Source organism: Silurus meridionalis, chromosome 15 (assembly GCF_014805685.1).
Source record: "Silurus meridionalis isolate SWU-2019-XX chromosome 15, ASM1480568v1, whole genome shotgun sequence".
Classification (NCBI taxonomy): Eukaryota; Metazoa; Chordata; class Actinopteri; order Siluriformes; family Siluridae; genus Silurus; species Silurus meridionalis.
This window is the reverse complement of record NC_060898.1, coordinates 23,438,416-23,462,704: the sequence shown is the minus strand read 5'-3', so window position 1 is coordinate 23,462,704 and position 24,289 is coordinate 23,438,416. Positions and strand designations below refer to the sequence as shown.

Here is a 24,289-nt window from a genome sequence, read left to right as displayed (position 1 = left end):
AGATACAGAAAAATAATAAACAAGGGATCTCAGACCTGCTTCGTGAGGAAGAAGCGAGAGTTACAACAGAAACCAAAAACACCAAATTTATCGTTTTGCAAAGAAATGACATATTGGAAAGGAAAAAAAAGGGGAAAAAAGGAAATAATTTAAAGTAGTTTCTATTATAATAATACATTAATATACATTGTATTACATTGTTAAATCTTTTTCCAGATTTTTAAAATAAATTATATTTATTTTTATTCAGCTTAAAACTGTCTTTTGGAAAATATTAAAGAACGTATAATAATAAAAAACAACACAACGAAAAAGATTATATTATATTATATTAAATTATATTATATTATATTATATTATAGGCTGAAATAAATAATTTCCTTATAATATCGTATATTTGCTTTATTGTTGTTTTACATTAAAAATGCACATTTCTACAGTGAGATTCTTCTCAAGTGAAACCAAAATCTCTAAAACATAAATCCTAACAGACTAAATATAGGGACAGAAAACAACAGTAAAATTCGATAATTCTTTTCTCTACAAAGCTTTAAGACACAATCAACATTCCCTCACTGAACCTGTACACCTGCTCATTTATGTGGTTTTCTAATCAGCCAATCATGTGGCAGCATCACATTGAGTATAATCGTGCAGATCCATATCAAGAGATTCAGTATATCTTTATGTCACACGTCAGAATGAGTAACAGAGTCTAATCTCCGTTGGTTCGAGTATTTTCAAAACTACTGATCCAAAATATGGTGCAGAAAACAAAAAACATCATGTGAGCCACGGGTCTAGAGGAGCCTGGAGGACATATTGTACTGTTCTGAGCTGTGGGGGAGGATATAAAACCCTAAATAATTACTCTTTACAACCGTGGTGAGCAGGAAAGCATCCCAAAATGCACAACGCTTTAGATCTTGAGGAATATGTGCTACAACAGAACACATGATGAACACATCAGGTTCTTCTGTCAGCTGAGAACATGAATCTAAAACAGACTCACCTGAACCTGGACAGATGAAGCCTGGACCAGGTGATTTTTTTTTCCCAATCCTCAGCGGGGAGTTTTTCCATGCCACGGTCACCACCGGCTTCCTCATCAGGGACAAACTTACACTTATAAAGAACATCCTCATTTTTTATCACCACATTATCTGTGTGAAGCTGCTCTGAGACGATGTTTATTATTAAAAGCGCAACACAAATAAACATCAAATGAATTGAATGGACAGGAGGGGAACCTGGTTTGGTCTTCTGCAGTTGCAGCGCAGTGTTGTGTGTTCTGAGGTGCTTTTCTGCTCACCATGGTTATTAAGAGTAATTATATGATTTATTGTTGATATTACTGTTGATTTGGGTCAAATTGAGTTAATGTTGCTTCTTATTAGCATTGAGTGTGTTAAACATGTCTGATGTGTTGAGCTAAAAGGCAAAATACAGTATTTAATGTTGGAGTATTTGCGGGATTCCCTTCTTAGTTCATGTTTGTTTTGCAGAAACTTGTCTAGTCATCTGATCACATACCCATCAACAGTATATATATATACACACACACACACACACACACACACACACACACACACACACATACACATAAATATATACTGTAGGCCCAAAAGTTGGTAGATGCTCAGCCATAAGATTTCAATGTGCTTTTTGAGAATCCCATTCCACATTTAGTCTCCATTTGCTGTTACAATAACCTCCACGCTTTTCTAGGAAGAAGTTTCACTAGAGTTTGTGGAGATTTCGTAAAGATTCATTCAGCAACAAGGGAGTTAGTAAAGTCAGATACTGATGTAGGTGAGAAGATGATGAGGCCTGGGGTGCAGTAGACAGCAGGAGATCTTACACATCATCCAACCTATGTAAAGTAGATCATGCTGCAGCTGACAGAGATGCATTGTCATGCTGGAATAGGTTTGGGTCTCCTAGGTGAAGTGAAAGGGAAATTTCATGCTGCTGCATCTGAAGACGTCCTGTACAATTATGTGTCTCCAACTGTGTGGGAAAAGTTGAGTAAAAACTTAAAGTGTTAATTGCATAAGCAGTGTTTGTTGCATTACGTGACCTACATCACAAAATCCACAACGACTTGCACACAACAAACACAAACTCATACACTATGTAGATACCACCAAACAATACACTGTGAGTTTTGCTTTCACCTGAAGGTGGCAGTAGAACCATCAACCCACATTGTGTTGCACCACAGCTTAGCTAGATCTCACGAGTCCTTCATGGAAGCTTGTTTTCACAGAACTGGTGTATTCCTCAGCTTTGTAGGTTCAGGAATAGCATGAAACACAGATTCGGGGAAAATGAAGAATATGGCAACCGCAGTATAAAAACCTCGAAATTGTGAAAAAAGCTCCAGACATCTTATTTTTTTTCTCTGCTTATCCCTGCAAATGTATTTACTAAATGATGTGTCGTCATGGCTACAGCAACAAGAGCAGGTGATAGACAGCAAACCAGAATACCTTTTCCTCAAAATGGTGTTAGGATTGTTTTAAAGAATTTAACTGAGCGACACGTCGTACTTCGTCACGCTGAAACCGTTACCGTGCGTGTTACGAGCTGTAAGTTCCCATGGCAACACACATACACGTTATCCAGCTGTGCTTTCTTTTGGGAGCGGTTAAAAGTAAAAATAAATAAAAAAATGAATAAATAAATGAATAAATAGGCGACGCATTTTATCGTATTGTGTCTGAGACGCGAGTTGTTCATCATTCACGGTATTCATTTCTCGTTTATAGATCTGAAAAGCAATATCACACTCACAATCGTGCTGATGTACTGAAAAACCAGCACCTGCGGCCAAATCAGTGGCGTGCCGATGTTTAGCGCGGCGACACTGCGCTGAGTGCGATATTGCTTAATTTAGGAAACAAATCATGCACATTGCAATAAATATTTCAGGGGACGAGAAGAAGTTTTATCAGAGCAAACGAGTTCTGCAGGCGAGTGTGAGGGAGAACCGAACGCTGTCGTCTGTGCTGGAAAAAAGATCAATAAATAGATTTAATGAATTTATGAATATCGATTTACATGTCACATGTGGCAACAGCTGTCAGGTGACTCCTGGTTCGAGTTCTTCCATTAATGTTTAATTATTTCATTTCTAAATTAAATTCACATTTAGAGTGTTTGATATTTTAATACATGGTGAATTATAGTTCAGTAAAAAAAAATCATTTAATAATTAGCATAAGATCACTATGAGCTTCTTTTTGAACATCCCATCTCCCATTTGCTCTTCTAAAACCCTCCACTCTTCTGGGAAGATGTTCCAGTAGATTTTGTGGAAGTTTGTGGCGATTCATTCCAGACGGGTGTTAGTACTGATACTGGTGTCGGTGAGGTGAGGAGGGTTTTTCCCAAAGGTGCTCATTAGGGTTGATTTCAGAGCTTTATAGCAGGAGATTTTCCACTCCAACCAATGGAAAGATGGCAGATCTTCATGGAGGGGCATTGTCATGCTGGAACAAATTTGAGTCTTCTAGTTCAAAATCAGGGAAAATGTCATGCTGCTGCGTCCAAAGACGTCCGATACGATCACGTGCCTCCAACGTTGTGCTGAGAAATACGGCTAGAAAAGTCCGGTGTCCCAATACTTTCGACAGAGGATGTATAATCGTGCAGGGTGTGGTGTTCTTCAGTTTCTACGACTGGAGAAAACACTATGTAGGTGAGTTTTTATATCCAGAAGTGTCTCCATTCCCTGAGCACGATATGCGGCGATGTATAAAAGCTTCACACTGTGTTCATGACCAATTCCATGTGCTCGTATTATTATTATTATTATTATTTCAATTTGTTCGTCTGCTAGCTCAGGAACGCGGCCGGCGTGAAATGTAGAGAGAAAGCGTGCAGCATTTGAGCCGTAAGTACCCTCTGGTAGGGTAATAACACACACACACACACACACACACATCGTCCCTGCAACTTCACTTCTTCAGCTCTTGCATCATTTTAGACGAGATCTGGTGGGAAATCTCTTTTTTGCGCGCTGGATTCGAGTTTGTAAATGATTGCAGTTGTAGGTGAGTTTGTTCGTGGTGTTTGAGCACAGAAACATCTCCGAATGAATCGAGTAAAATGTCATCCAGAGGGAACGGTTGTTGCTCCTCAGCTAGCTTCGTTTTTTCACACAGATTTTTATCAGTTACAAACAGTAATGGATAGTCAGGTGGATCGTAGCGAAAGCCATTTAAGCATTGAAGCAGCCATCTTTCTTCAGGAGCAAAAATCCTGCGGAAATACTACACATTTTTATTATAATCTTTTTTTTTTTTTTTTTTTTTACCAAAACCAATATTTAGGGTATTTAGAAAAAATATTGTGATAGTTATAGGAACACAGGCCATTCTTAATATTTTGTAGGGTTTTGTTGTTGTTGTTGTTGTTGTTGTTGTTGTTATATTGTTTCTTATCATTAATAAATCATAGCTTTGTCTATTGTTTGTTCCTGAATTTTTTTTTTATATTTTTGGGTTAATAAATTTTAAATGAATTTTGATCTTTTTTTCTTGCCAGAAGGTTGAATGAGTTTATGTATATTCTGCCTTTTGCATGGTTTTTTTTCTGATGAGACTGAATCAAGGGTTTTATATATATTTATATATATTTCATATTTATACTCATATATGTATAGAAGTGCACCTTTTTAAAAATTCTATGGTTTTAGGTACCAGGACAGAATTCCTGAATCATCAGAATCCTTTTTAGATCTTAAAATTAGGTAAATACACCTTCAGATGAACAACACATGACATATTACACTGTGTATCTACCTAATTTTAAGACCTACTATTGACCAGATGACTATTATTATTATCTTTTGATACACAAACTCATATCATTCAAAGGGGGTGCACTTTCTTTTTCACACACCCACACATACATATATATATATATATACACGTGCCCACACACACACACACACACACACACACACACACACACACACACCCTCATTACAATTCACAGTATATTTTTATGTTTATTTACACTAACTATTGTGTTGCATTAAATGTCGTTCGCACACGCTGTGTATAGGTTTGTTTGTTGTTAGATTTGTGTTAGTTTGTGTTGTTCTGTGAAGCGTCCTGGTCCAGGTGGAACGTTGTTTTTCGTGTCACGTTATACGTTTTGTATACGGCTGCAATGACTATAAATTCATTCGACTCGACCCCAAGATGAAACGTTGGCAGAAGAGTTTGAATTGAAGTTGTTGATATTAGTTCTGACATGCAAAAATACTACACAAATAACAGATGAATAATTTCACTGACCAGAAATTGATTATTGATGATTTAAAGCCTGGCTCTTTAAAAAAGAGAAAGCATATCAGGATGTTTTCTTATTTTTACAGTGTGTGTATAAAAACCTTGAACAGTTTTGAAAGTAATTTTGGTTCTAAGACGTAAACAGTGAGTCCAATTTGTGACCTTGTGAAGAGTTCATACAGCAGCGTTGCGTTTCTTCTCCATCCTTAATTTGCGAATGGTTCGGCTTTTTTTCCCTTTACTTTTTTTTGTAGAGGAATATAATGTTTTGTATTCAGGGAGAAGTTGTGGAGCTTTGATCTTGGTGTTGGTGGAGGACACTGATGACGACATGGGCTCAGACAAAATGGAAACGCCATGACACTTGACTTGCTACTATCTGGTGTTACTCTTCATATTCTTTGTTCTCTCTAATCTGAAAGGAAGCTCTTTGCTCACGTTCATGTAAATGTAAAATGTGTGTGTGTGTGTGTGTGTGTGTGTGTGTGTGTGTGTGTGTGTGGGTGGGTGTGTGGGTGGGTTTAAGGAAGACACTGGACTAATTATACCCACAAGGATCTTATTTATGACTTCAATAATCATGTCAGGCTCAGAGGACGGTGATTTTTTTAAGTGAGGTTTCTCATTTAAACTCCTTCTTTCTTCTCCGTGTCCATCTCCGTGTCCGTGTTCGTCTCCTGTAGCACGCGAGTCCCTGAGACACCTCGTGTTCGATGCATAAATAAAAATACACTGTGATTTTAATGAACAGAATGGAACGGGATCTGCTTTTGTCACAACTGAGGCCATGAATCATCAAGACATCCTGTTTGTTTTATGTGGTTTTTTTTGGTAAACCTCTTTATTGCCGCACCCCCCCCCCCCCCAACCCCCCACCCTCCAAACTCCCCATACAGTACATTTTGTTAATGTGCATAATAAAGAGAAATATAAAGAGTGACGTGGGAAGACTGCAGTGTGTTTCGCGTTGAGAACAACATCGAGCTGCTCATCTCCTGGAACCGTGTTCACGCTCACCATCACATGCTGATGTTTCGGTGAGACGTCTATCGCCCGAGACAGTTTTAAATTTAGGGCATGTGACTCAACAAGGATCATACAGAAGTCCACATAATCAGTGATTAGTACAGTGCGGAGACGTGGTTGCTGATGGAACATCTGTCTCACTCTGTGTAGCTTTTTTAATGCTAAGAGTGCGGGAGTTAATATGAAGTGGGCGTGGCCTAAAACAGAAGAATTATTGTCATTTTTAAATGTTCTTTAATCTCCACCTTACAATATGATTTAAGGTGCACTAGAAAATTCTGCAAAAAACCCACCGTAATTTCCGGACTATAAAGCGCATCCGATATATAAGCCGCACCTACTGAATTTTACAAATATTTTTATTTTGAACATAAATAAGTCCCACCTGTCTATAAGCCGCAGGTGTCTACACTGATGAACTTTACACAGGCTTTAACGAAAGACACGTTACACAGTGTAACGGGTGAAATATGTTGCGCTTCTATTAGGAGCATAGCGGTATTCCTGCTATTACTGCATGTGTGCAAGACCGAGGATTATGTTCTTGTTATTTTCTGATGCTGACTCCTAAGTTTCTTTGACTAACCCGTAACGCTGTTGCCAATTAAAATAAAAAAGCACGAGTTTTGAAAACCTGTCTGTGCTTATATGATTTCTGTTGTAACTGGAGTTAGCGAGCGCTCCCTTCACCCAGACTCAACGCGTTACAACGGCTTGTATCTAAACAGTAGCCGACCAAAAAAGTAATTGTTCACTGTCTTCCTCCTTCCTTTCACAACTATTTCTCTCGGGAGTTTATCTTTTGGCATCGTCGTGTGTTTAAAAAAAGTTTTTTCTCCCGATGCCGTGCAGCTCAGAACACAGGTGAGGTGCGTTTTTTCGTTTCCGTTCGGAAATTTATTTGGTCTAATGTTATGGGGTTCAGTTTTTTGGCTTGAAGTTTGTGGAACCGAGAAAAACCCAGGAAAAAATTCATAAAAAAGTAGCGGCTTATAGTCTGAAAAATACGGTATTTCATAATCCCAATTAGGATCCCAAATTCTGTTCACTCAATTCCTGAATTTTTTTAGGACCTTTTTTGTCTCTAATAGAATTTAATTTGTCAATTTCTCAAAATTACAAAAATCTGAACAACATAGTAATCTAATTAAAACCACTTCCACCCAGACTGGTCTGTTTCTGATGTAAATGCTGCTTGCAGTTCTGTATGTACACATGTGTCATCTTTCATTTTTACGTAAAGCTTAAAGCTCTCTGACAGCATGAACATGAACATCTCCAGTCCGGGTGATTTTTTTTTAATATACATTACACACGATCTCAGTTTTAATGCACTCTTCTTGTTTCATATAAATACCCGAGTTTTATTCGAAAGAAAAAAACAAGAAAAAAACAAGAAAGAAATACGAACATTGCTCCATCTCTTCATGTCTGTATCTAACGTTTATGTGCTCTAACCATTTATGTCCATTCAACCCGAATATAATATTCATATTGGGTTACAATCCTGACATTCGACGCTGCTCAGACTGGATTGTCTCTCCTCAGGGTGTGAGCCCATGAAGCATCCGTTCCTGATTCCTTTGTAACACTGGAGATCCCCATGGAATTAAAACCATGAACCTGAAAGCCACAAATTGCATTATCTTTGAGGAGTCCACCATTCCAACCATGTTTGTAAGTGGCCCCTGTGGACTTCAGGGAAATCTAATAAAAACTCCAGTGGCCAGTAAATTGTATCAGTAAGTGTTCACGCTCTCCGCCTTCCTCGCTGGTGTCAGTACCTTTAAAAGCTTCGTTAAAGCGAACGGGAACATATTACATTTGAGAGCAGAGATCAGATCTCGGACGTGTTACAGACGTGTAGCGTATTAACAGCATGCTATGCCACTTTTACATTTTTATATTTCCTGTACACTTACATTTGCGCCATTGGGCAGACGCTATTATCCAGTATGACTTGCATCCGAGCAGTTAAGAGAGTCTTGATCAAGAGCCCTGAAGTGGCAGCTTGGTGGTGAACTTGTGACCTTCTAATCTGAAGTCCAACAGGCCGAATCTTTTAGTGTTTTTAAATCTGCTTGTTCAGGGTAGCTTTAAAGTGAGCATTAGATTTTTGTGGGGGGTTTTTTTGTAGATTCTGTGATATTTATTTTTAATTTCTATTAGTTTTTTTTTACTTGTTTAATTTTTCTGCTTATTATTTTTTATTAGTAGTATTGTTTTTACTATTCCCAGTTTAGAAGCGCTCCGGAGATCCGACTCCTTTGGAAATTGGCGGTGCGATCCGGATCAGTTATCCACTTTCTTCACTGTATGCCAAGTGACGTGATGGTTTCGGCTTTACGTCACGTTAATTCCTGTTTAGCGATGCCAGGGAAAGGATTTTTATGGTTGATCTATAAAACCAGACATTCATAGGACGGGAGTGCTGTAATTATTTTCTCGTTCGTGGTGCGAGTTCGTGCATCTCGGGTCTGCGAGGGTAAAAAAATTCGCAGCTCAACGAATATCTCTCCGTTTGCAGGTATTTCGTGCTGTACATCTCAAATATATACAACGTTCTTCATTCTGGGAGGAAATTTTGATTACGCCGACATGAGCCCTGCCGCCAAAAGATCTCCAAAAACCTTCCCCGAGTGCCAACTTGAGTATTTGGGCCAAGTTTTGAAACACCCTTGGTTGCTGTTATTAATTATTATAAGCCCATGAGACCCGTATAACCTTAAAGTGTTGCTGGTCATTCGTTCGCTAATGCCTGTATATTTTTATGTCTTTAAAGAGAAAAGAATTGTACGGTGCATCTCTGAACTTGCTGGCTAAGTCGCTAATAAATAGAAAGAAGTCCGTTTCGAGTGGGCGCGTGCCACGGTGTTTTCCTCAGGCTCCTGTGGGCTATTCACAAGGAACGAGGGATGCAGCAAGTGAGAGACAAGAGGTGAAAGTGTGTACCCTGTCATCAGTTTGGGAAGGCAAGTGGGAGCTCTGAGTGACTCATGGAGCTCCCAAACCCTTGTGAGTGGGGTGATCGGTGCATAATGAAGTTGGCAGAACATGGCAGGATAGAAAGAGAGAGTGGAAGGAATAAAAGAGAGAGAGAGAGAGAGAGAGAGAGAGAGAGAGAGAGAGTGAAGAAAAACCCTTCATTCCCTCACACCACACCCTAGAGGCCACATTTTAAATGTAGCTGTCATCAGCACTGGTGTGTGGTTTTTATTTCCTCGGCTCTCGAGCTGTTATGTCTGAGGGACTGTGAACACTGGCCTTCTTTTTTTTTTTTTCTCTCTCACACCTCCGGTCTCACCTCAGGGACCGGCTTCCAGAGAGGAAGATGCTCCTGTAAAACTACCACATCTACTGTGAAGATTAAAAACTATTCAGGAGCGTTTGATAGACTAACAGCCATTGCCACACGCTGGATAAATATTTTTAGAGCTGCTTCGTGGACTGACACTGTTACATTACAGCTTCTATCCCTCGGTGTCTTTGTGTCTGTATTTGTTTGCATTAAAAGCATTTTGAATGATCATTTATTCAAATCGTCCAAAGCTACAAAACATGAACCAGACTGTCACAAAGTCACCTTTTTCAAATCCTTTATCAACGTCTACACTAATCTCGGATTCGCGCCCATATTTTTGTTTTCGATCATTTCCCAAAGTGACTCATCCGTACTGAGACATTCCACTACGTGTCTTATTCTGGATGAACGTGTATGTGAGAAATACAATTTCGATTTAAAACGTCCCTGTACATTGCATTTGCAAAACAAGGCTCACATGATTTAAACCACGTCATTGTTTTCGAAGGCCGTCGTTTCCACACACAGTCCACACTGTGACACGAAAGCAGCATTTTCAAATGTATTCAATTTTGGAGAGCGTTTACGAAAAGCTATGTTTTTGTTGCGTAAAAACTGCATCTCAGAGTGGACGGAAGGCCAGAACGAAAAGAATAAGACGCTTTAAAAAGAAAAAAGAAAACGCATTAGTGTGGACATCACCTTTATCTTTAATCTTTTATCTTTCAGCAGCGTGACTGCAGTTACTAAAGTGTGAGAATTAACACCCTTTAGGACACGCTGTTATGGAAAAATAATCCACATGGGGTGGTCTGGCACGATGCCGGGTTACTGTGGATTAGTTTCTTCAGACGATCCCAGACCACACTGTACTTTTTAACCACTTACAGTTACATTTCATATCGTGAAGCATCCACGAGTCAAGACTCACATTATAGTAGCTATAAACATCCAAACCCTCACCGCCATCTATTTACTCTTATGCACGTATGAAAAAAGACCCCACCGAGTTTGTCAGGTGATTCTAAAACTAAACCTGTAACTCATCTGTTCTTGCATAATACAAATCTCTGACACAGGAGACTCCTTACATACTAACAGTGAGTCTATTAATCAATACGAACCCAAAAATCATTTAAGCGGCTGTACATATAGAACTACAGTCAGAACCGTACAGTTACGGAGAATTCATGTGGTGATTTTGTGATAATACCAAAATAATACAGGCAAATACCACAGCTTTACAAGAAAGTACTTTATTTATCTACATTTCCACACGATCACCTTTAAATAGTCCCCTTTCACAGCAATACAGCACCTCCAGTGTTCCTCTGGAACGTGTCCTGAAAGTCTTTTTTTTTAACCGGGTCTCCACAATGGTGTCAAAACGTTGATCTTGGAGCTGGATCTTCATCTTTGGAAAAAGGCAAAGTCTACAGGAGTGAAATCTGGGGAGTGGAGTGGGTGTGGAAGTGAGATAGTGTGGATTGTTCTCCGACGATCATTATGCACGAGTTGCCAGAAGGTTTCGACATTTTCGGGGATTGGGCTCGTTGAAGGTCTTTCTGATCTCTCGTCCTTTTCAGTGTCGCCGATTGTTAGCTCTTTGTCCTAACTTGCTGTCCATGATGAAATCGCAGACATGGTCAGAGTAGCACTGATTACACCATTGATCTCTAAACATTTTGATCCCACCTTGTACGCTAGTCCCTGAATGGGAATTTCGTTTCAAATTTGATATATATATATATTTATCTTTAATTTTATATCCTGCTTGACAGTCACCTGGAGAGTAGACATGGAGTGTCGATATCATTAAAAAAGCAAAAATGGAAAGAAAGAAACAGAGTGAAAGAGAATGAGAGACAGAATCAACCTCTTTAATGTGTACCAGATTACATCATGTTGCTGCAGTCACCTCCCACCTGAGCTTTAGGTTGTCATGGACACCAGTGCTTTCTCCAAATACCTTCGACACAGGCGCTAGCAGCTAACGCGCACCGCCTAAGAGACACGTAAGATGAGGTCAGATCAAAAACCGAGAGGTAGTTGCATGCAGCTGGAACTGAAAATACCGAAAGGAGAAGGAGGAGGAAAAAGCAGAGAGGGAAATAAATCATGCTCTGCGAAACCAATTATTAGGCAAGACTGAAAACTACACCATCGTATTTTATATTTATATTAAACAGCTCTTACTGATCTTGCCTGGTTTTTTTTTTGGAGTCTATAACATCCCTGTGTGCATTATTAAAAAAAAAAAAAAAGAAAAAGAAAAAAGTCTCTCCACACTCAGCCTGTATGTCTCCCAGAATTCACTGCGGCTCCTGCATGATACGTTTGATCTAATAAGGATGCATCATCTTTCCGCACCAGTTCTCCCAGTGTATGTAAAGTGTCTTTTAATAAAGGAATCCAGAACCAGCAGGCTTGTTAGTCAGGCCTCTGAAACGTGTGTTCCAAATCTCAGGTGCGTCATGGCGGATGGACGAGCGAAGAAATCCCACTGATTTATGGCTTGATGGCTGGAAAAGCTCAAGGAGGGAGCCTTTACTTACGAATTCTCTTGTGCATTCTTATCTTGGAAGTGTACTTGTGTGGATGTGTGTGTGTGTGTGTGTGTGTGTGTGTGTGTGTGTGTGTGTGTGTGTGCACAGTAAGGCAAAGTAAGGAGGCCTACTTAGTGCTCACAGAACCGGAGAACACGGCCTACACGATTCGCATTGTGAAATCTGTACTGATCAGCAGATTCGGAAATTAGGAAGAAAGTAATAAAAACTCGGATATAAGCAATACACACCGTCCGCTGTAGAAGAACCTGTAGACCTAAACGTGTATTTAACGAGCAAATCGGTTTTTGGTTGCCAGGTGTGGAATTTGTCAGAACCTTTTTCATGAGTGGTGCAAAAAAACAAAAAACATCCAGGTTCTGTTGTATGTTATTGAACAAAGTAAGTAAAGAATAGTCCGATGAGTTCGAGATGAACCACGAGCTGTTATTCATATAACCACTCTGTACAATCGTAGTGAGCAGAAAAGCATCTCAAACAGAACAGGAAACTGAGGCTCGATTGGGAACAGAACACACCGCTAAAACCCGAGCAGATTTGGTCCAGGTGTATATGTGTTCCTAATAAAGTGGATGGCGAGTGATCGATGCATTGGCATATCTTTGGAAACCAGGAGGCACCTGCTTGTGGTTTAATGGTGCTGTGCTAATCTCTATGTAAAGACAAGGTTGGATTCTTCAGGGTTATTTACTGCAAAAGGTGAGATGGATTTGAAGTGGAAGCACCAGGGGAGAACACAGGATTAATCACAGATATCTTTATTGTACCACAGGAGGATTTTTCTGGGGTTTGGGTTTGGTTAGGAATTGCTTTTCTGAAGGGTTTAGGGTCTGAGCGCTTTGGACAATGAAAAATGGTTCAGGTTTGATGTAGGCACAGGAACAGACTTTCTGTTTTATCATCAAAACATGGATAATAATCGACTTCCTTCATCCTGCATGTCAGAAGGATTCATTCATCTGAACATTTCCTTTATTCCTTTAATTCCTCAATACTGAACAGAATTTGAAAATAAATCCAGAACAAAGACAATAACAAAAATGCATTTCTAGAATCAGTCTTATTCAATATAAATACTATATGACAAATGTTTGTGAGCACCTGACCATAGGATAGTTATGTGCTTCTTTTTGAACATTTCACATTTAGTCTCCATATGCTGTTATAATAAGCGCCACTTTTCTGGGAAGATGTTCCATTGGTTTTGTGGAGATACCTGTAGCTACTTGGAGTGTTAGTAAAGGCAAGAACTTCAACCTCATCTGGGTGGCACCGAATGTCTGTTCATTGCAGTCCCATTGTTGAGGTGCGCAGTAACAGGTGTGTAAATGCTGAACTCTTCATGCAACCTGTGGTCCTGAGCCACTGTAGCAGACTGTCGATATTAATTACAGTCTGAAACAATCCTCAAAGTTCTTGAGTTGTTCAGTGACTTCATGGATCTTTAGGCTGTAGATGTGGAACCATCCCCAGCTACAGAGTAGTCCCATATTGAGACTCTATCCAGTGGTGGGACATAAGGATAAACCAGGCAGATTAAAAGAGAAGAAAGGACGGGAACACGGGTCACTGGAACGTCATGGGCAGGTTTACTCGACAGAGAGAGAGAAGAAGAAGGGATACTAAGGACACTATACAGTGTAATCAGGGTGTAAGAAAGATTTAAGACCTAAAAAAAGACCTACTGACAAAAAGCTTGACTAAAAAAATATCTTTTCAGCCTCGACTTGAACACTGAGACTGTGTCTGAGTCCCGAACACTGATTGGAAGGTTGTTCTATAACTGTGGGGTTTATAAGAGAAACAACTGCCCCCTGCTGGAGTCTTCATTAATTAAGGTACCAACAAATGACCTGCACCTTTTAATCTAAGTAGGTGTGGTGGAACAGGTTTTGGGCTCCTTGTTCAAGAAAAGGGAAAATGTCATGCTCCTGCATTTAAATCCGTCCTGTTCAAAAATTCCTCTGTGTTGAATCGAGGAGTTTCTAGACATTAATTCCAGCTCACAAATCAAACATACAGCATTATATATTGTATTTTTACAGCTCCATATCTCACAATACTGTCTGACATTACAGCGCGATTTCTACTCCATACACACGTCGTACATCTCAGTCTGTGTATATGTAAATATCAGGAGAAATTAAACATCGAAAACAAATTATGAATTGTAACCGTGGTAACAGTGTTTTGAAATTGTGGAGTTTTCGCTCAAATTTTGTTTATACGTTGGAGCTGTCCATTATATTCAACTATAATATTTTGAAAATCTGATTAATCATTAATAATAATAATAATAATTAATAATAATACACTATCTGGACAAAAGTATTTGGACACCTGACTTTCCCCAGCATATGCAGCCCCGCCTTGTCTTTGGATGCAGGAGAATGAAATATTCCCTCCACTTGAACTAGGAGACCCAAAACTGTTCCAGTATGACGATGACAAACCCATGAAGATCTGCTTTCCATGGGTTGGAGTGAAAGATCTCACCTCACCTACATCACTACTGACTTTACCAACACCCTAGTGGATTGAATCTCCACAACATCTAGTAAAACATCTTCCCAGAAAATGGAGACTAAATGTGGAAAGAAGCACATACTGTAACAATCTTATGATCAAGTCTCCGCAAACCTTTGTTCATATTGTGCAAACATCATCATCATCAGCAGCAGCAGAAGCAGCAGCAGCATAATGCAGTTATTTTTCATTCTTTAATGATGACGTGGCTCTTGATTATTTGTGTGCTGGTTCGTGTAGGTGTTCCCATTGACCATTAAAGCATAATAAATCTGCTGATGGTTCTGACTCACCTCCTTCCAGCACCAGGTTTATAAATGTCAACACAGAGGATCAGGTAAAGGAGCAGATGAAAGGATGAACATGTCTACACCTTTTTTCAGCATAAAGCCAGAATGTTTTTTGCACAGCATTTTTTTCCAATAAAAATATTACATGGAGATTTCCCTCCCTCCATCATCTCCCCCCTCCCTCTATCTTTCCCTCCCTCCCTCCATCTTTCATTCTCTCCTTTCGTCCGCCAACGCTGTGCTAAACGTGTGCCTTCATACATGTATGTAGATGTGCGGCTTTGATTAAACAAACAAAAAGAAATGGTGTAAACACGTGTCTCGTGAAAAAAAAAAGGATGTAAGAAAAAAAAAACGAGCAGATTGAACACAACCAACGTTAAGGGGTTGGGGGACACAGTGTCTCCCTTCCGCAATGCTAAAATGACAATGCTGCCCTGTTGCTATGTAACCCCTCTGTTGCTAAGCAATGAGTTGATGATTAGAATTCCGAATCCAGAGGAAGAGTGGTATTTTCTTTCTGTCGTTCTGCCAGGAATCGTTTTTTGCTGCTTTAGGGTCGGGTTGTGCGTGACTGCTTCAGTGGAATGCACGTTAATGTCATCCGATGCCATTTATCCGGTCCAGGCTCTGAATGAGAACATGCATCCTGAACGTCAGTAACGTGGATCACAGCGCAGATCATTCACTCTGATTTGCAATTGTATTTTATCAAGAAGGAAATCTAGCATGGCTCTGGATCTAAATGTCATTTAAATGGAAACAGAGAAGTTTAAAAGGAATCAAAATCGTCATATAAAGCGTAGTAATGACCCCTAAGTGGCAGAAGAGGGCAGTGTATGCCACTCCTTTATCATCAACCTGAAACTGGGGCCTACTGCACTCACAGTGTGTTTATGTCACAATGCGATGGCTCCTGTTCTCAGATCAGAAGTATTCTGAGAGCAGGAACATTGACAGGTTTACGTTCATCTGTACGCTCTGTCGATGGTGCGTTATTGTTTCCATGGTAACGACTGGCTCGCTCGCAGGGACTCGACTCTTATTCAAAGACTAATAATAAACTATTGAAAAACGGAAGGAGTCTCCAGTGTCAGCCTTACATCACGTTATTTAAGAAACTTCACGACAGGTCAGTTTACTCTGATGTAGGTGAGAAGGTGAGGAGGTTCCTGGGGTGCAGTCAGTGTTCACATTCATCCCAAAGGTGTTCATTAGGCTTGGAGCTCTATAGCAAGAGAACTTCCACTCCAAACCATGTAAAGCAGATCTTCATGGAGCTGGCTTTGTGCACAGGAATGTGCATTGTCATGCTGGAACAAGTTTGAGTATTCTAGTTGAAGTGTGTGCCTCCAAACATAGCAGGAGATCTTCCACATCATCCAACCCAGACCTTTTAAGTGTGTGGGAACAGTTTGTGGAAGAACCACATATGGCTGAAAAACAGTGTGTCTGGCTTTTCCATCCATATGTGCTTTTTCCTAAAATTCCCCACAAAGTTGTAGGCACACAATCGTACAGAACGTATATGGATGCAGTAGTATGAACCTTTCCCTTCACTTGAACCAGGAGACCCAAACCTGCTCCAGCATGGCATTTTCATGAAGACCTGCTTTACATGGGTTGGAGTGGAAGATCTGCTGCTATGGAGCTTCAACCCTATTGAACACCTTGTTGAATGTGAACACTGACTGCTCCCGAGGAACCTCCTCACCTTCTCACCTACATCACTACCTGACTTTACTAACTCCCGTGTAGCTAAATGTGTCTCCACAAAATCTCATGGAACATCTTCCCAGGAGAGTGGAGGATATTATAACAGCACATGAGGACTAGATTTGGAATCGTATGGTCAGGAGTCCACAAACTTTTGTCCAACAATGTATATAGCATCCATTTCCATTTCTTGCAATAGCGTAGCGTCCTGCACGATTCTGATTTTGCTTCAGTCTCAGACATACTTATGTTACACTTCCCAGCACAATGAAAGCTCATCAACCCCCTCAACTAATTGAGGTAATAAATCTCAGGCAGTACACTGTTAAGCCCGAGGGTCTGCAGCTATACATCATACAGATGGATGCTATACGTTCTGCTTTTCCCGTATTAATAAAGCATGCAGAGCTCCACCCTAAAGCTAAAAGCTACCAAAGACACAGATCATGACCGACGTCATTACCTGTTTTGGAGACACGTGACGCGTCAGGGAGGAGCAGTGACGTGTAAGGGTGACGTGTAAGGATCGGGCGTGGCTTTCAGACCATGACAAAGGTTTTCGTTCATTTTAATCCTACAAATGTTTATTTTGCTGTTATTTTATTTCCTTTTTTTTCCCTCTTCCCCTCACCATGTTGTGTTCTCTCAGTCAAGCCGAGCTCCAACCACTGTTTAGGAAAACATCGGCATCGGGGGGAAACAAGCCGGTAGTCTGAACATACTCAGCACCTCCAGAGATGCCACCTGCCATACATTTGTCATTTAAATATGTACATAGATTACAGTGCCATCTGTCTGGCTGGGAAAAGAGGCGGAGAAAAGTGGGCGTGAACACGCAGGATTGTAGATCGGAAGATTTCAGATGGAAAAGGAGAAAAGGTAGAAGATGCTCAGCGCATTAGCATTCCACTTAGTCAGCTGGATCAGGAAGTTTGGAAGTTTGGGAAGTTAGGACAGGTCCGAGATGATCTGCGTGGTCTTCATAAACGTGCTCTTTTTACAGAAACGGGTGTTTATTCATTTTAGTAAACAGTGTGGTTCAGTATATTTTGGATTAAATTTTTTTTACTTTTATTTTCACATGAATTTTTAATTCCTGGATTTTCCACGTCTCCTCATCATGACATGTTTTTATTTATTATTTTTTGTTTAGTTATCTCTCTATGTATTGAAGCAACTTTTTAATTTTATATTCATTTTCAGGATATTTCTGCTGTCCTGGTGCATATTTGAGGGCAAAGGTGTCCTTATGAGACGTGAATCTGTAATTATACTTCAGTCGAAGGGTCAAAAACCAGAAAATAACAAAAAACAAGATGAAGTAAGTGGCAGGTAGTTACGAAGAACAGCTTGGGGGAAACCTTTTACAAAACATGACTCGGAAAGGTTTTTCAAAACATACAAAAGCTCTCAAAGGACACAAACTGTCCAAGAGGCAGAAATGGAGAGGAGGTAAATATTTAGGTGGACAGGAAATAAACGTCTCTCTCCTGCAAATGTCAGAAAACTTACCAGATGTTCAGTGCTGACACTGGAGATTCCTACTATAATCTCCCCTAGTGGTCAAAGCCCCAGCATGCTTCTGAAGGAAACACTAATGAACTCGTCAGGTGAAATCAGTCCGATAGAGACGCTTCAGGATCGCTTTCCTGCCATGCCAATGACTCGCAAATCAGCTCTGACACTTTGGTCCAGCTCGAGTTGCTGAAGATTCTCACCCACATGGAATACGACACCGCCCAGGATACGATTATACAGATAATCAGGAAAGAAAATGGGCAACACACTCAGCAAATGCAACATTAAAGTGTTTTTGAGAGGATGGAATTCATAGAGCACGGCCCAAACAAGCTTTTATCAGGATAGAAGAGAATCGGATGCAGTTAAGTGGAATTATTTTCAGCTGAAATCATCAACAGTCAGGGAAAAGCATTTATCTAACTCTCTATAACTCTCTCTCTCTCTCTCTCTCCCTCTCTCTCCTTGTGTCTCTAATAGCAGTTCAGCTGAGGAAGGGAAAGCAGGGCGAGGCAAGAGATCTCAGGGTTTGCAAATAGCTGATGAATGTACTTTGACATTCTCCAGGGGAAATTGTTGCTGGTTGCCTATACAGCATTATAAAACTGCCGCTGTGCTTTATTTTTATTTATTTGTTTGTTTGTTTGTTTGTTTTGAAATTTCTTAATTTTCTGATTTTTATGAAGTGGAGATGAGTTCGGGAGTGACGGAGCTGCAGGGTGTTTAGGATGGAGGAGGGACACAGTGTCAGTGAGTCAGCACAGGTATAGAGAGGAGATGAAGGAAGAGCAAGGGGAAGGAACGGTGGAAGGAAGGGAAGATGGGTGGATGGATGGATGGAAGGAAGGAAGGAAGGGTGGGTAAAAGGAAGGATGTGTGGATGGATAGATTGATAATGTAAGGATGGGCGAAAGGAGGAAAGGAAGTATGGATGGACAGATGGAAGGAATAAAGGGTGGGTGAAAGGAAGGATGAATGAAAGAATGGAAGGAATGAATGAAGGAAGGGTAAATCAAAGGAAGGATAGGTGGATGGATTGATGGATGATGGAAGGATGGGTGAAAGGGAGGAAGGAGTAGAGGTAGAAGGAAGGAAAGGTAGAAGGAAGTTAGGAAGTATGGAGGGAAGAAAGGAATGAATTAAAGGGTGGGTGGGTGGAAGGGAAAAAAAAGTATGGAAGTAAGAGAATAAGGAAAGTTGGAAGGAAGAAAGAGTGGATAGATGGATGGATGGAAGGAAGTATGGAAGGAAGAGTGAGTGGAAGGGAAAACGGAAGGAAGGAAGAAATCTCTTTAATGAGCATGTTTTTTTGATCATTATTTTACAACCCTAAATAGCACTTTAGCACTTTAATATATTATATAATTTAATATAATAATAATATATTAATAATTTAATATAATATTTTACATTCATAAAGTATATTTGGACCATAGATGAATTTTAGATGGAAAACATGTATAATGGAATACTGACTGCATACACACTCTGTTTGCACTTTCACTTTGATTTTTATATGTGAGGGTTTTTTTTAGGATGGCTGAGAAATTACTGGAGCAAAAATTCTAAACTTGGCAACCCTATTACCGTCTTTCCCATCTTCTCATTCGTGCAGCCAGCATGGGGCAGCGTACATCCAGCCCCAATGGGCCTCTATTTATTATCGCTTGTTGCAGCTTAAAAGATTGACCACAAGGTGTAATAAAAACTTGAAGCGAATACGGGCTGCAAACTGGTTTCGAATTGTTTATTAAATCATTTCTAGTTCAGACTAGTTTTGGGAGAGATGGCATGAATGAGGATACAGACCACATTTCAAAATAAATTATATATTTATATATAAATAGCCGTTTGAAGTTTTCAGAGCCACTGAAGTGAAAACACTGATTCTTTTACAAACGAAACTTCACAAACAGAATGCTGAGACTTCAGGATAGTGTTATGTTTTTTGAAGAAGTGATGTATTTCTATGAATGGAAGTCGATAAAGCAATGGAGAAATCTAACTATTAAAAAAAGGAAGATTTTAAGTTGCTCAAATGAATGAAATAAATGAAATAATGATTCGAACATCCAAGTCAGTAAAATGATCCGGTCATTCTGTGCATTGAGATGTATTGTATGTAGTCTGTAGATGTAGTATGTAGTCTCCACCCCACACCATTCCCATTAAGGATCTGATGGATTTTATGAGAAGAAAAGTCCCGTGTGATTTGAAGGTACTGATTTTAATAAGCGTTAATGCTCTCCAGTGACGTGCAGCAGTCTGTTTCCTCACTCGCTGGGCAAATTTAGCAAATCAGTCGTCATATCGATTACATAAAGTTGGGTGTATTTTTAACTTTATCTTAAGCCTGCTTTTACTGGCTATTAGTATGAAGAGTGTGTGATGTATCTGCTGATCAGAGTAGCATTTCAGTAAAGTAGTTCTGTATATTAACTCAGACATCTGTGTTGATTCATATCCTGTAACCTGATGTTCCTCGGTGAAGATCATCATGACTGATCAAGTTTCGATTCTTCTCAAACGATCCAATAACACCAAAGCATGGAAGTTTTGCAATTCTCATGGACTCCCTGGTCATGCAATGATGTTTTCATTGTTTTTTTCTTCACTACTTCACTGTATCAGTCAGAGCTTCGCACATTGGACAGTGAGGAACCGTGATTCTCCTCTCGTATAAAAAGCTTTTTCACTCAGGAGGCCGCCAGGAACAAGGCCGATCACTATCGTAAAAACAAAGTGACTTGTAATGAAACACATCTCTGAAAACCATATGGAGCGAGAGCGCAGCAGACGCAGGCGAGCGCTTCCAAGATCGTTTAACACTTAGTTTCCACTTCATTCTCAAGGTTCATGCAGAGACGGCCCCCAAATAGAATCTGCATTTATTCGTCTCTATGTGATATTACACTGACACCATTGTGATGTCCACTGATGTTTACTCTGGTGATATTACTGCATATCTCTCGTATCTGCTAATCTTCTGTGTAGGAGCTCTGGGATTATACATCAGAGTATGCTGTGGGTATGAGTTCCCAACCAATATCCTTTTTTCTCATCAATTTGATGGGATTTGATCCAATCGACTTCCTATAGGTTTGGACTTTATGAATTTCACTTATATGGCCTAGAAGCCTCATCCCCTTTCTTTTCAACTAGACAAGAATAGGATCCAAAGGTCATGAGTTCAAATCCCAGCCACACCAAGCTGCACTCCTGGGCCCCTAAGCATTGCCCTTAAACGCATAGCTGCTCAGTTGTCTGAATGAGATAAATGTAGGTTGCTTGGGAACAAGGGTGTCTGCCAAATGCCTTAAATGTAATAATGAATAATGATGAAAACAATAAGAGAATATCGGCAAAATAATTACTAATAATTTGGAGCACGTTTTAGGGAAATGGGAAAGATTTTGGACTTCTGATTGGATGGTCATGGTTTCAAATCCCAGCACCACCAAGCTGCCGGTGCTGGGCCCTTGAGCAAGGCCTTTAACCCTCATTTACTCAGCTGTATTACAGATAACTGTAAGTCTCTCTGGATAAAGGTGTCGGCCAAATGTCGCAAATGTAATAAAAAACAGCAGGTCAAAAGTGAACGTTTCGGCATTTAAAAGTTCAGGAACATTATTTATAAATATATTATGGTGCTTTTTTCTTTTCTTTTCTTTTTACTTCACATTACTGTGGATATACCTAAAAATCCACCATTGTTTTTTGTAATTGTCTCTGCCTGGTAAGCAGTTCCTGACTGTACAGCTTTAATAATATCGTTACGTTTCTCCTTTTCTCACTGTGAACCTGAAATGGTGGAAATGCTTACGTCTTTTCTTTAGGCTATTGGTTCTACATGATTAAATCATTAATCATCTTTTTTTTTTTAAGTAGTAAATCACAAGCAGAAACGAATCAATATCTCACGAGCCTAATTTACATACGGACTCGGATTGCTGCAGGGTGCTACGGTATTATAGAACCGCAAAAACAATAGATATGCAAACAACTAAATGAAGCTCAGATTTGTATTATTACAGTTTAAATCGAACTGGAACGTTATCACAGATACTGGTTCAGAATCCACTTATCTCCGTATCACTCTATTGCACTGGATCTGATCGGTACAGAAGGACGGAAAAAAGTGGTATTGATCAGAACGAGCAGTTCCCCGAATGGCTTTCTGGAATCTTTCTGTTGTCCGTGAGTGAGTAATGTGTACCTGAAGGAACTGGCATCGTTTCTTGGGAGCAGGTTTACTGTAAATGCTTCCTGACCTTGTGTCAGTGTCATTATAGCTGACCGCTAGCACATAAAGCTTCCAGTCCTGAAAGAGAACCGCATTACTCGATTTACTTGCGGCTCAACGACTAACCTGAGTCTTTTTTGTTTGTTTTTTTTCTTTGCAGGTCCCCCAGTCATTGTGGGAATGAGCATAAATATCGCCAGCATTGACTCCATTTCTGAAGTCAACATGGTAAGTTATGTATGCTATAGCTATAGTGCATCATACTCCGATAGACTGCTCAGATTCAGCATAAAATATACAGACAAAACAAATACATGTTGTTCTCATTTCAGAGCACAGTGAGACAGCGCTCTATTGAATAGCGTTCCTTTATTTCTATGTGAGGCATAATTCATGGCTAGGGGTGCATTACAAAAATGTAAACTTCCAGCCAATCACAATCCACTATTCTACACCTGAACCTCCAGCCAATTACAATCCACTATTCACACCTGAACCTCCAGCCAATCACAATCCACTGTTCACACCTGAACTTCCAGCCAATCACAATCCACTATTCTACACCTGAACCTCCACCCAATCACAATCCACTATTCACACCTAAACCTTCAGCCAATCACAATCCACTATTCACACCTGAACTTCCAGCCAATCACAATCCACTATTCACACCTGAACCTCCAGCCAATCACAATCCACTATTCACATCTGAACCTCCAGCCAATCACAATCCACTATTCACATCTGAACCTCCTGCCAATCACAATCCACTATTCATAACTAATCTTCCAGCCAATAACAATCCACTATTCACACCTGAACCCCCAGCCAATCACAATCCTGTATTAAGATAGTTGTATATAATATAGGCCTGTTATTAGAGTTTACAGTTTAGGGTTTATAGATGTTCTCCTGCTTGCTATATAATAGTATTTGAGGAAAAATATCAGTCTTCGTCATCCGGAGTTCCTGAATAAAGGACAATACAACGCTGTAATTCTCTCATTACACAAATAAACGCGTTTCGTCTAAATAGCATGATTCATCATTTATTAAGAGCCCTTAAGGATTATTGAGGAAAAAAAAACATTTCGCTCTCCTCTGCTCTTTACGTAGCTATAATATGCATTTGTAATTATGCAGAGCAGAGGTCATGACCAGTTATGTAGCGCTCATAGGCCTTTTATTCTCGAGTTAACCACATTATGTTAAGCATCACCCAGGAGCCTTTAAAAGAGGATTTTAAGAGCAGCACTCTACGTTTTTTATGCTGACAACACTCCCTAGACTTCTACCATGTAGACCCCATGCTGAGTTATTGCATTCATCATTTCCCCCTATGCCAAGTCAGGGATGTTTTTTCGATTTTTATGAGAGACTCACCCTGAGCGACCAGCGCCTGCATTCATAAAAACCCCCTCTGAGGAGGACCACAGGCTCTGGATCAGCTTTTCGTCCAAATCTGTAGAAACTAAGACCCGTGCTGTACGATAGGGAATTGCTTTCAGGTCAGCGCTTTGCTGTGATTGTTTTCTAAAAGCATGCTCAGCCTTTTTTCCAGCTAGAGCTCTTTTTACGCAGCCTGTCATCAGGCAAATAGTTGAAGATACTATCCCACTGGGGACCTTCAGTTCCCCCGCAAGCCCCTGAGGCGAGCTGTGACCTCATCATCATCATCAGAGAAAGTTCTGGCATGCCTCCTGTCCCAGTCATCAGATTGCAGTCGAGACTTTTTGAGACAGCAGTCTTCACACGACTAAAATAAACTCCTTCGTCTAACAGATGTGTGAGGACGAGGC

General features: G+C 40.0%; 1 protein-coding gene across 1 annotated transcript in view; it reads left to right on the top strand.

The window, feature by feature from the left end:
* The window catches only part of gabrb4 (gamma-aminobutyric acid type A receptor subunit beta4), a 62,913-nt gene that overhangs the window by 8,428 nt on the left and 30,196 nt on the right, over positions 1–24,289 (top strand). The window contains exon 3 of the mRNA XM_046868625.1: positions 22,651–22,718. Within this exon, the coding sequence (XP_046724581.1) occupies positions 22,651–22,718 (68 nt within the window). The remainder of the gene's footprint in view (positions 1–22,650; positions 22,719–24,289) is intronic.